Source organism: Podarcis cretensis (assembly GCF_951804945.1).
Source record: "Podarcis cretensis genome assembly, chromosome: 2".
In the NCBI taxonomy this organism is placed as follows: Eukaryota; Metazoa; Chordata; class Lepidosauria; order Squamata; family Lacertidae; genus Podarcis; species Podarcis cretensis.
In genome coordinates, this window is record NC_137171.1 from 115,845,567 (window position 1) to 115,859,064 (window position 13,498).

Genomic DNA, 13,498 nt, shown 5'->3' on the forward strand with positions numbered 1-13,498 from the left:
GGCAGTTGGGAGACACATCAGTTGGGAGTGTGGGAGAACCCCCCTCCCCACGGACTCGGAGGTCCGTACATATCAGAGAGCAAAAGAGGCAGAGAGGGGGAGGAACTTTATGTTGGCGTGCTCATTGCTGCGGAGGTAGGGGGTCGGATTCAGAGCAGGCAACTGCCCTCCTTGCGGAGAGCTGTGTATTTGTGATCGCAACATGAAGCTTTAATAAAAGAAGAAGAAGAAGAGTTTGGATTTGATATCCCACTTTATCACTATCCGAAGAAGTCTCAAAGCAGCTAACATTCTCCTTTCCCTTCCTCCCCCACAACAAACACTCTGTGAGGTGAGTGGGGCTGAGAGACTTCAAAGTAGTGTGACTGGCCCAAGGTCACCCAGCAGCTGCATGTGGAGGAGCGGGGAAGCGAACCCGGTTCCCCAGATTACGAGTCCACCGTTCACAACCACTACACCACACTGGCTATACAGTGGTGCCTCGCAAGACGAAAATAATTCGTTTCGCGAGTCTCTTCGTCTTGCGGTTTTTTCGTCTTGCGAAGCATCCCTATTAGCGGTTTAGCGGCTTAGAAAAAGGGGGGGGGGAAGGGAAAAAACTCGCAAGACACGCAAGATGTTTTCGTCTTGCGAAGCAAGCCCATAGAGAAATTCGTCTTGCGAAGCGCCTCAAAAAACCCTTTCGTCTAGCGGGTTTTTCGTCTTGCGAGGCATTCGTCTTGCAGGGCACCACTGTAAATCTATCAACTGCTTGTTGATTCTTATCTATGGAGTTACCGAAGGGAGGGGGGGACTCTCCAAGCTTGACCCTGGCAGGGGATGGATGGTGCATTAGTGCAAGGCTGGGTGCTGAGATGCTTCAACAGAAGTGGGCAGGGAGGTGGAGTTTAGGCAGTCCAGGTTTGTAATGGGAGAGGTATAGGGAAAGTGAGCACGGAATGGGGACCAGCAATGGGCAAATCTGTCCTTTCCAGTTCCTCTCTGACTTTTCTCATCTCAAACTCTCCACATTTCCACATCAGTTGGCAGGTTTCTTTTATATAAAAAAAGATAATAAAAGCCCTCATGAAAATAAATCAGCGTTTTAGTGCAGCTTTCTCCTAACGTATCCATTTTTGCAAAGCAAGTCCCTCTAAAATAATGTGATTTTTGTATTTGTGTTTTTATACAATCCTGATTCCTGGTATGGTGAAGAAGTGCATGGAAACGCCGTTTACCTTCCCACTGGAGCGATACCTATTTATCTACTTACACTTTGACGTGCTTTCGAACTGCTAGGTTGGCAGGAGCTGGGACTGAGCAACGGGAGCTCACCCCATCGCAGCGATTCAAACCATAGAATCATAGAATCATAGAGTTGGAGGAGACCACAAGGGCCATCGAGTCCAACCCCCTGCCAAGCAGGAAACACCATCAGAGCACTCCTGACATATGGTTGTCAAGCCTCTGCTTAAAGACCTCCAAAGAAGGAGACTCCACCACACTCCTTGGCAGAAATTTCCACTGTCAAACAGCTCTTACTGTCAGGAAGTTCTTCCTAATGTTTAGGTGGAATCTTCTTTCTTGTAGTTTGGAGCCATTGCTCCGTGTCCGCTTCTCTGGAGCAGCAGAAAACAACCTTTCTCCCTCCTCCCTCCGACCTTCAGATCGGCAAGCCCTAGGCTCTGTGGTTTAATCACAAATGGCTGCAGAAATGCAGAGAAGCTGAATTTGAGACTTGAAAAATGGGAAAAAGAGAGAAAACAGCCACTGGCACCATCTCTCCATCCCAACTCCCAGGTAGGTGGGGTTTGAAGCACAGCCTAAGAAGAGGCATGTGCAGGGTCCCTCAGATCCTGCTGTTGGGCTCCAGCAAGGAAGAGCCTTCTGGTCTCATTGCCTTAGGGAACCTCAACCCACCATCCAGGTGAAATGAAGGAGGTGGCTTGTTTGTGCTGCAGGAGGGATGGGCCTCCGATGGCCTTGCTCCAGATTTCCCACCACCCCCAGCGGAAGGCCGCCCAGGCAACCTCACCTTCGGCGCATTGGCAGACGTCTTCGGAGCACAAGGCCGAAACGTACTGAGGTTTGTTGGGGGCGCCATAGAAGATGCTGCAGCGCTGGTCTGAAAGGTGAAAGAAGAACACTTAGAAATTGTGTGTGACATAACGGTGACATGATCCACATGTGGTGGACATGTGAAAAGATTAAGATTTTTTTGGAGAAAATATACGATGAATTAAAAAAGATGATGGGGATAACTTTTACGGAAAAACCAGAAGCATTTCTATTAAGTATTTTAGATAAAGAGATCCCAAAAAATCTAAGAGAGGTATTCTTGTATGCAACCGCAGCGGCTCGTATACTTGTGGCCAAGGGATGGAAAGATCACGAGGCTCCAGAAATAACAGATTGGCAAATTAAATTACAGGAATTGGTGGAGACGGCTCAATTGACTAGCAAACTCAGAGGAAACTCAAAGCAAAAATTTGTGGAAAAATGGGATGGTTATAGAAGATATGTTCAAAAATACAATAATAGTTTTGACTCTGTGCTAGCATTCGAGTGATAAAGGAAATAAAAGGATTTATTATGTTTTCAGAATGTATTGGAAAATTTGTATAGAAAGGTTTATTGTTTTGTGTACATTCGATTGTAAGATAAAATATATGCAAAGGGACTTGACAGGAAGTCAAAGTTAAAGAAAAGATTTTGTAAGATAAAAGGGGAAAAATATTTACTTTCATTATTATCATTTTGTGTGTGGGTGTCCGCACATATGTGTGTTTTTGTATGGAATGTTTGGGAGGAAATAAGATGGTAAATCACAAATGACAAACAAAATATTGATGTATGTAATTTTTATTTCTTAATTATATTTAGTGGTAGTATGGCTGTATTGTTTTTTGTACCATAAAATCATTCAATAAAAATTATTTTAAAAAAGAAGAAAATAAATTGCCTGTGAATGTGCATGCATGTGTGTGTATATATTCACACCCACACAGCCTGGGACTTCCAGGCAGATGCTATTTTCAGGTAGGACTCAAAACAAATTCTGACGAACTCAGGCCGCTCTATTAAAGTTGATTGGGAGGTCTTGCACAACAAACCTGCTTCCCCCAAAAGACCAGGCTTTTCATGTTATGTTTCCACCCCCACCTGTCTCTTTAGTGCAGAACCTGAGCTTCCATAGCTATGAACCACCACTGGCAGGTCTGGTGGCAACAGCAACAGATACGTCCTAAGCTTATGATAATATTTTATTCCCTTGTTTGTTATGCTGCTTTAAATATGCACTTTATATTTGACTTGCTTTTGTTTTCTTCTGAAATGCTTAAGGTAATTTTTTTGTTTGTTAACTTTGTTAAATGTGCATTCTCACCTGCTTTGTAATGGTCTTTTTTTCATTCATTAAGATGGCGTTTGAGTTTCCTGTTAATTACTTTGCATTGAATGTATGTTTTATATTTGACTTTATTCAGTACAGTGGTACCTCGGGTTACATACGCTTCAGGTTACATACGCTTCAGGTTACAGACTCCGCTAACCCAGAAATAGTACCTTGGGTTAAGTACTTTGCTTCAGGATGAGAAGAGAAATTGTGCTCCGGTGGCGCAGCCGCAGCAGGAGGCCCCATTAGCTAAAGTGGTGCTTCAGGTTAAGAACAGTTTCAGGTTAAGAACAGACCTCCGGAATGAATTAAGTACTTAACCCAAGGTACCACTGTAATGTTTCAGTCTGGATTGTTTTATTTGATGTTTTAATGTGTTGTAAACCACTTTGAGATTATTTCTTAGAAATATAAAGCGATATTTAAATAACAACAACAACAATTTTGTAATAAGCTTTTGTGAATCTGATCCAGGTTCAAAGTCCTTCTGTTAATTTGCAAGGCATAGGTCCAGAGTATGTCAGGGATCATAAACCATTATATCCCACCTTGAGCTCTGTGATTGCTGTTGTCATTCCCCAAGTTGGTTAAGTTCATTTGGACACAACAAGAAACCGAGCTTTTAGCATCATCAGCCCAGGATTGTGGAATAAATACTCTGCCAACAGAGATCCAGCAGCTGCCTTCTGTTTCAAGTTTTAAACGCCTGTGGACAAGTCTTCTGTTCCACCACCAGACCCATACAGGCAATCAAGAACACATTTTTCCAAAATAGTCAGCTGCTTTCTTATTTTAACTATTTAATGATTTGTTTTATTTTATGGAGTTATGTACAATTGTTGCAAACTGTTCTGATGGGTGGTGGTTTTTTGCGAATACAGTGGTACCTCGGGTTAAGAACTTAATTCGTTCTGGAGGTCTGTTCTTAACCTGAAACTGTTCTTAACCTGAGGTACCACTTTAGCTAATGGGGCCTCCAGCTCCCGCTGCCGCGTGATTTCTGTTCTCATCCTGAAGCAAAGTTCTTAACCCGAGGTGCTATTTCTGGGTTAGCGGAGTCTGAAACCTGAAGCGTCTGTAACCTGAAGCGTCTGTAACCCGAGGTACCACTGTAGTGGTATAGAAATATTTTTATAAATAAAAGAAAATACATTTGCATATCACCAAAACCTCAGCATATTTGTCTTTTTTCAGAAAGTGAATGAGGTTATTATTACTTTTATTATTTATTTATTAATTAAATTGTATACTGCCCTATACCTGCAGATCTCCAGATGGTTACAACATAAAATCACAAAAACATAAAATACATAATAAAAACAAAAACAACCCAATAATCTCCCCTGCATAGGGTTTTCCTTCCCTATCTTCTCACTGTGTACCCCATAAACCTGCAATGGAAATTCTTCCATTGCTCCAAAGCAGATTTAGGGGTTGTGGCAGCTTACAAAGGGAAGGGAGAATCTTGTTCCATGAATGCAAAAACTCATTTGACTCCCGCCCAGAGCCAACCTAAATTAATCCCCTGGATAGAAAATATCAAACTTCTGCAGAACATTTAATGCATGGAAAGCACTCTGGCCTGATTCAGACATAGCACCTCTCTCTCTCTGCCTAGGTTTTTAAGTTGCAAGCAACTCCTGTTAACCCTGGATAAAATTAACCTGGGTAGTTGTGCATGTGGTAATTAAATTACAATCTCAAACCGAAGAGGATGTTGTCATGTCAGGTTATAATTTAATAAGCAAAAATTATCCCTTAATTGCCTGCTACGGCAAGCGAAGGCAATGCTCTCCTGCTCCCTAAGGCCGCAGCTACTAAACCTTTGCTCCACCAGAAAGATGCAGCCTGGTTACCCCGCCCCCCAGGCCCTGTGACCTGTCAATCACTTACCTGGTTCATAAAAATCATAGATGGTGGCACTAGCTGGCTGGATTTTCCCCACAGGCACCAGCTGCTTTGCTGTAAATGATACGCATTCGCGTCCGGATGCTGGCACCTATAGATGGGTATATTTAAGAATGTAAGAGAAAGCCCTGTCTGCTGTATCGATCTAGTGGCCTGTCTTGTCTAGCATCCTATTCTCACAGTGGCCAGCGGGAGCTGAGCACCACAACCACCTCTGAAATAAGTAAACGAAGCAGCCGACCAACTAAACCACTGCAAAAAGCCACTGAAAAAGATCAGAGGCAAAAATCCAACACAAAGCCCAGAGGGGGGAGCACAACAACAATGTAAAGGAAACATATGATGCTTCCTTATATTGGATCAGGCCGCTGGGCAATCTCCCCCAGCTTCCCCCAACCTGATGCCCTCCAAATGGTTTGGATAACTATCAGCCCCAAGGTAGCACAGGGGTCACTGGTACTGGTAATTATAAATAATAATAATATTTTTTTATTTATACCCCGCCCTCCCCGGTTCAGAAAACCAGGCTCAGGGTGGCTAACAACAAATTTCAAACACGTAATTGTGATACAACAAAAAACAGCATAAAATACGGTATAAAAAGTGATAGGGCGGGAGGCAGGGAGGCCGCCAGTAGGTGGCGCCAGAGCCAACGGCAGGCACAGGCAATGCGTTATCTCCTCTCTGCTGAGTTCTATAATGGCAATGCTGAGACCAAGGAAGGAGGAGGCTGACAGCCAGCGCCACCTGCTGGATGGGATGTAAGTAACGTGGCAGGCTGAAGGCAGATCGAGGCTGGCAAGGCCTCCACTTAGCCCAAAACATCAGAAGGGCACAGGCGTGATTGCCAAGTGCAGTCTATGCTAAGTGGAAACAGTCCTGCAAAGGCAAAAGCCCTGATAAGTAGAGACGTGAGGGACCAAATCCGGGGCCTCCTGCATATCATTTCAGAGTTGGTTTTGTGCTGTAAGGAGGGAGATCTGAGTTCGAATCCCCACTCGGCCATTAAGCTCACTGGGCCAGTCACTTCAAAAGGGAGGGGACTCCAGCTGCTTGGCTGGAAGGTGTCCTCAAACTCTTGCTTCTTTGGGTGGAGGATAGAGAGGCAGGTGTCAGAGTGCGCAGAAACTAGCCTAGCGTACAAGGGCAGGAATCGACCTTTGTCGCTCCGCCCACTTTCACCCCTTGGCCCCGCCCACCTCCGGCATGCGGCCCCCCAGAAGGTTGCAGAGAAGCAAATGTGGCCCTCGCTCAGATAAAATTTCCAGTTACAGATAGGTAGCCATGTTGGTCTGCCATAGTCAAAACAAAATTAAAAAATTCCTTCCAGTAGCACCTTAAAGACCAACTAAGTTAGTTCTTGGTATGAGCTTTCGTGTGCATGCACACTTCTTCAGATACACTGAAACAGAAGTCACCAGACCCTTCTATATAGTGAGAAGGTGGGGAGGGGTATTACTCAGAAGGGTGGTGGGATTGGGTGATTGGCAGATAGCTGTGATGAGCCTGTTGACGACTCTTAACGACTGCAATAGGTCTTACAGGAAAAAGCAAGGGGTGAGAAGGTGAAAAATGGCTTTGTCATGTATAATGAGATAAGAATCCAATGTCTTTGTTCAGACCAGGTCTCTCCGTGGTTTTAAGTTTGGTAATAAGTCATTAAGAGTCGTCAACAGGCTCATCACAGCTATCTGCCAATCACCCATTCCCACCACCCTTCTGAGTAATACCCCTCCCCACCTTCTCACTATATAGAAGGGTCTGGTGACTTCTGTTTCAGTGTATCTGAAGAAGTGTGCATGCACATGAAAGCTCATACCAAGAACTAACTTAGTTGGTCTTTAAGGTGCTACTGGAAGGAATTTTTTTATTTTGTTCAGATAAAAAAGGTTTTCTGCTTCTGCCATCTAGTCCAAAGTGGAGTAAATCAAAAGACAGGTTGGGTGGGTGCCACCCTGGCCTCTTGCACATTGCAATGGGGGCGGGGAGAGAGTTTATCTGAACGCCTCTGTGCAGCTGCCCTTCCCCCCTGCCCCCCGCACGCATCCTGCACGCATCTCTCTCACCGAGTCAAAGTAGAGCAGCAGCCGACGTCCTTGGATCTCCCAGTGGCTGATGTATTGATCGGGGAGAGTTCGCAGCTGGGAGATCAAGGAAAGAAACAAGGAGCTGTTAACGGAGAAATCTGAGGGCTCCCTTGGACAAAAAACAAGGACACGAGCCAGGAATACCAGAGCAAAACAGCAGGCAGTAGGCTTGGTCTTTATTGCAGACTGTCGCAACAGGACTCCCACCTGCCACAAGGTGGAACAAGATGGAAGCCCCGAACAAAAGAGCACCCAAATTTTTATTAGCTGCTAATCTCCATGTAACATCCCCCACAAACTGCATCACAGTTACGTCATGAAAGGGGAGGTCTGGTGGCAGTAATCTGAGCATCCTGGACCCTGCCACATGGTTCTCCTTGCCCTCCACCAAACACCCATCAAGTGCAACAAAAGAGACATTTACAGTGGTGCCCCGCAAGACGAACGCCTCGCAAGACGGAAAACCCGCTAGACGAAAGGGTTTTCCGTTTTGGAGGCGCTTCGCAAAACGAATTTCCCTATGGGCTTGCTTCGCAAGACGAAAATGTCTTGCGAGTTCCTGCAGGGTTTTTTCCCTTTTTTCCCCCTTTTCCTAAGCCCTAAGCCGCTTATCAGCTGATCCGCTAAAAGCCGCTAAACCGCTAATAGCGCTAATCCGCTAAGCTGTCAATGGGCTTGCTTCGCAAGAAGAAAAAACCGCTATACGAAGAGCCTCACGGAACGGATTAATTTCATCTTGCGAGGCACCACTGTACATTTCCCTATTTCCCAGCCAAGTTGATCACACCCTTTTGTCTTCATCTGGGTTTGTTATTTATGGAATGGCTACCTGTCTGGCACTCAGGTATCAGGAGGCCAGGAATTATCACTCAGGCAGAGGGGCTGCTGAGTAGCTGAGCTCACATGTCTATATGAATTTCTGAAGTTTTCCCTGTGAGCCAGTACATAGATACATCTATCAGTGAATTCTTACATTTGGTATCGTGCAGCAAAGGCCCTTTGAATAGATAGGAAGAAACTGTGATGAAGTGTTTTGTGGGGACAAATTACAAAAGTGATTGTGCAGATTTTGGTAGTGGGCTGCATGTGCATGATATCTACTGGAGGGGCAAACTCCCCCCCCCCCACCTATACATAAATTTCTGCAAAAATGGTGAACCAGCAAGCAGGAGCGTGGAGGTCGTAAGGAGAGCTGGCTCTGGTGCAGCGTTCTGTTCTTGCAACGGCTAACCGGACGCCCCCACGGAAACCCCGAAGGGAGGGCCTGAGGACAGAGGCCCTACTCTCTCCCCACCTGCGATTCCCGCCCACTGGAATTGAAGGCTCGTCCAACAAGTTTCCCATTCGTCCTGTGCTTCCTAGACACAGGTCTGAGCAGCTTCCCATGTGCTCTGCCGCTTTCCCCCCAGGAAAACTCACTCTTTAGCACTGAATTGGAGCAGGCGCCAATGTTTGCTCTGCTTCAGCGCTAAAGATCGAGTTTCCCCAGGGGGAAGGTGGCAGGAAAGTCTGCATGAGCTCTAAGAGGCATAAAATAGTAATAGTAATAGTAATAATAATAATAATAATAATAATAATAATAATAATTTATTTATACCCCACCCATCTGGCTGGGTTTCCCCAGCCACTCTGGGCAGCTTCCAATAGAATATTAAAATACAATAACCTATTAAACATTAAAAGCTTCCCTAAACAGGGCTGCCTTCAGATGTCTTCTAAAAGTCTGGTAGTTGTTTTTCTCTTTGACATCTGGTGATGCCTCCAACAGCAGAGAATATGGCCATTGTGACAATAATAATAATAACATTAATAATAATAGCCATTGAGGCTACTGCTAAAGCTATGGCTTTCCCAGTAGTGATGTATGGAAGTGAGAGCTGGACCATAAAGAAGGCTGATGGCCGAAGAATGGATGCTATTGAATTATGCTCTTGGGAGTCCCATGGACTGCAAGAAGATCAAACTTCTCCATTCTGAAGGAAATCAGCCCTGAGTGCTCACTGGAAGGACAGATCCTGAAGCTGAGGCTCCAGTACTTTGGCCACCTCATGAGAAGAGAAGACTCCCTGGAAAAGACCCTGATGTTGGGAAAGATGGAGGGCACAAGGAGAAGGGGACGGCAGAGGACGAGATGGTTGGACAGTGTTCTCGAAGCTACAAACATGAGTCTGACCAAACTGCAGGAGGCAGTGGAAGACAGGAGTGCCTGGCGTGCTCTGGTCCATGGGGTCACGAAGAGTTGGACACAACTAAACAACTAAACAACAACAACAATTGAGGCTACTAAGCAGGATAAGGTTCTCAAAGCTGAATGGCATCACCACAGTCCTTTGTCCTGATGAGGCTCTAGCAGATGGGACAACTCAGTCAGATGGGCTAGGAATTATTATTATTATTAATACAGCAGACTGACTGCTGGCCCATAATACTAGGCCAGTCCCAGCCAGGCTCCAATTGTGCTGAAGCATATCTAAAGGCCCCACAGGGAAGGGAACTTGATGGGGCTTGGTAGGGTCTTGGCAGGCCTGGACCCTGACCCTTGTCATATGCCAAAATACCCACACAGCCTCTGCTCACCTCCTCAAGGTAGTTCTCGTCCGGATGGAAGCCGCTCAGCAGGGTGATGTCCACGATAACCATGCCAGAGACATGAGCCCCTGGTTGTCTCCTGTACGGAGGAAAGAAGCAAAAACAGAAAGGTTAGGGAAAGGATATTCTGTTTTTCAAGCAGCGGCAATATCGTGCAATGGTTAGAGTGTTGAGCTTTGGTGTGTTGGGCTAGCATGCCACTACCAGACCCAGGCAAATACAGTGGTTCCTCGGGTTACATACACTTCAGGTTACACACTCCGCTAATCCAGAAATAGTGCTTCAGGTTAAGAACAGAAACTGGGCTCCAGCGGCGCGGCGGCAGCAGGAGGCCCCATTAGGTAAAGTGGTGCTTCAGGTTAAGAACAGTTTCAGGTTAAGAACGGACCTCCGGAACAAATTAAGTACTTAACCCGAGGTACCACTGTAATTGCCTTCCCCTAAAAGGCAGTGCCCAAAGAGAGGAAGGGAGTTCTTTCCTCCTCAAAATGGCCCAGTTCTGGTTAGAACCAGAATATTATGCCTGTTCTAGGAAAGTCCGTTCATCAAACCTTACCAGAAGCAGACATTGTAGGTGACCTCCTTCTGTGCCTGCCCAGGGTCTTTGGCTTCCCTCCTGCGGCGTCGGCGGGCATCAAACACTTCGATCGGTGACAACGGCTGGTCGGCGGCATCTCCTTTTGGCTCAGAATCCTCTGGGCCGTAATCTTCATATTCATAGTAGTAGTCTAATAATTCGGCTGTTGAAAAAGGTCAAAATTGTTAAGGGGATGGAGCAAATTCCCTACTGGCAACAGTTGTGGCATTTGGGACATTTGAGTTTAGAGGCGAGTTGACATAATAGAAGTTTATAAAATTATGCAGTGGCTGGAGAAAAGTTCCCCCCTCTTTCTCTCATAACTCGTAGTGAACTCGTAGTGATGAATGCTGGGAGATTCATGACAGATGTATATATAAAGCCCACTCAAGAAGGCTGTGGATAATTCAACGCCAAAGGCCCAGAGGAAAGAAATTTCTGCCTGGAGCCTAAAGACAAGTAACGAAGGTCCCAGGCGAGCCTCCCTGGGGAGAGCGTCCCCCAATTGAGGAGCCACCACTGATAAGGCCTGCTCTTGCATTGCGGCCCTCTGAACCTCTTGTGGAGCTGGCTGACAGAGAAGGGCCTCAGAGGGCAATAGTGGAGCCCGCGGTGATTAATGTGGAGAGCAGCCATCTCCCTGACCACAGAACTGGAATCTGAAGCCCAGACTTACGTGCACGTTGAAAAGAACCACTCACGTCCACCTGCAGCCCGAGAGTCTGGCATGAAGTGTTTTGCACAGCCAAGACATGGTATTGCTTCAGGACCTGGAAGGGAGCAGAGACAGAAGAGGAGTGCTCCTCCTTGCTCTCGAACTGTGCGCTCGCAGTAGCGACACTGGAGTAAAGGTTTGTTCAGAGCCCAGGAGTGGGAGCCTAAGGAGGAGGAAGCTGGCAGGCTTCAGGTAGAAAGTGAGGCAGGGTGGGGGGCTGTAGTAGTAGTAGTAGTAGTAATAATAATAATAATAATAATAATAATAATAATAATAATAATATATTTATACCCCGCCTATCTGGTTGGGTTTTCCCAGCCACTCTGGGCAGCTCCTAAGAGAATACAGTGGACGCTCGGATAGAACAAAGAAGGATAGAACATTCTTTATGTACGCCACAACAGCAGCAAGAATACTCATCACAAAGTACTGGAAGACACAAGATCTACCCACCTTGGAAGAATGGCAGATGAAGGTGATAGACTATATGGGATTGGCAGAAATGACTGGCAGAATCCGAGACCAGGCAGATGAAGGTGATAGACTATATGGGATTGGCAGAAATGACTGGCAGAATCCGAGACCAGGGAAGAGAGACGGCGGAAGAAGATTGGAAGAAATTTAAGGACTATCTTAGGAAACATTGCAAAATTAATGAATGTTAGAATGACGTTGGTTTAGAAATTAAGTGGTTTTCAGCTGTAATGATCAAGTAAAAAGAAAAGAAAGGCTAAAAATTAAATGAAAAATAAGGGAGAGGATTTGCTGAATTGATAATTAGAAATTGGAATACAGAAAGGGGGGGTCGGGGAAGTAAGTTACAGGAAAATAAGGGATTGAAATTATACTTGTTTTTGTTTGTTTGTATTGTTGTTTTGTTTTTATATAATTTTTGAAACTTTAATAAATATCTTTTTTTAAAAAAAAAAAAAGAATACAGTGGACGCTCAGGTTGCGAACGTGATCCATGTGGGATGCAACCCACAGTGTTCGCAGCCCGCATCTGCACACACGCAGGTTGCGATTTGGAGCTTCAGAGCATGCGCAAGGCGTGATTTAGTGCTTCTGCGCATGCATGACCACCAAAACCCGGAAGTAACCCGTTCCGGTACTTCCGGTTTTTGGTGGTCCGCAACCCAAAAAAACGCAACCTGAAGCGTTTGTAACCCAAGGTATGGCTGTATTAAAAACAGAATCAAACATTAAAAACTTCCCTAAACAGAGCTGCCTTCAGATGTCTTCTAGAAGTCGTAGATAGTTGTTTATTTCCTTGACATCTGATGGGAGGGCGTTCCACAGGATGCCACTACCGAGAATTCCCTCTGCCTGCTTCCCTGTGACATGGCTTCTTGCAGCGAGGGAACTGCCAGAAGGCCCTCAGAGCTAGACCTCAGTGTCCGGGCAGAATGATGGGGCTGGAGACGCTCCTTCAGGTATACTGGTCAAGGCCGTTTAGGGCTTTAAAGGTCAGCACCAACACCTTGAATTGTGCTCAGAAACGTACTGGGAGCCAATGTGGGTCTTTCAAGACTGGTGTTATGTGGTCTTGGTGGCTGCTCCCAGTCACCAGTCTAGCTGCTGCATTCTGGATTAGTTGTAGTTACCGGGTCTCCTTCTAAGCCTCTGTGATGCATAATTTCAGACTTTGCATCTTTTCTGCTCGTGGCTCGCATGCAGCTCCATAGCCAACTTGCAGACCCAGCTGAGGTCTGACGTTTTTGTCTTTGTTTAAAATATTTGTATTCTGCCCTCTGCCTGAGAGATTTCAGGGCGGTGGCGAACAACATGAAAGTTGGAGAGTTTTTTGTTTGTCTGCTGTGCATCTGTACATCTCTTAAAGTATCATAACCAAATTTTGCACTAGTTGTAGTTTCCGGGTCACCTTCAAAGGTAGCTCCACATAGAGCACAGTGCAGCCCTTCCTGAATATAAAGCTTATACAAATGAGAGAGAATCAGTTGGTATTAATTAAAAGCAAAGCAGACAAATTATGAAGCTACTCACGGTTAGAGTCCCTTTCCCCTTCCCTTCCACTTTCAGATGGATGTTACTTCCCATGGAAAACTAAAGGTGGGAGAAAAACGAGGAGGGAAAGTGAACGGCCAGGCCAAATAATACTGTAATACCCACACGGCGACAGCAGCCCCCAAGGTCCGCCTCATGAAGGGGCCTGTGGGACTATGGATTCAGAAGGGATCCCACGATCCACCCCAGGTCAGGCTGATCTGCCCAAATTGAATCAGGCGAGT

At 45.7% G+C, this 13,498-nt stretch overlaps 1 protein-coding gene and 1 long non-coding RNA gene across 2 annotated transcripts in view; one reads left to right on the plus strand and one right to left on the minus strand.

The window, feature by feature from the left end:
- The window catches only part of LOC307205407 (complement C4-A-like), a 68,875-nt gene that overhangs the window by 7,901 nt on the left and 47,476 nt on the right, over positions 1 to 13,498 (minus strand). The window contains exons 31-37 of the mRNA XM_079957734.1: positions 13,254 to 13,313; positions 11,211 to 11,304; positions 10,514 to 10,697; positions 9,946 to 10,036; positions 7,348 to 7,422; positions 5,267 to 5,372; positions 2,015 to 2,104 (exon numbers count right to left, since the gene is read on the minus strand). Of these exons, the coding sequence (XP_079813860.1) occupies positions 2,015 to 2,104; positions 5,267 to 5,372; positions 7,348 to 7,422; positions 9,946 to 10,036; positions 10,514 to 10,697; positions 11,211 to 11,304; positions 13,254 to 13,313 (700 nt within the window). The remainder of the gene's footprint in view (positions 1 to 2,014; positions 2,105 to 5,266; positions 5,373 to 7,347; positions 7,423 to 9,945; positions 10,037 to 10,513; positions 10,698 to 11,210; positions 11,305 to 13,253; positions 13,314 to 13,498) is intronic.
- Positions 11,632 to 11,890, plus strand: LOC307209238. Its single transcript, XR_013835461.1, has 2 exons — positions 11,632 to 11,724; positions 11,786 to 11,890. It is a non-coding gene; the product is annotated as an uncharacterized lncRNA (long non-coding RNA).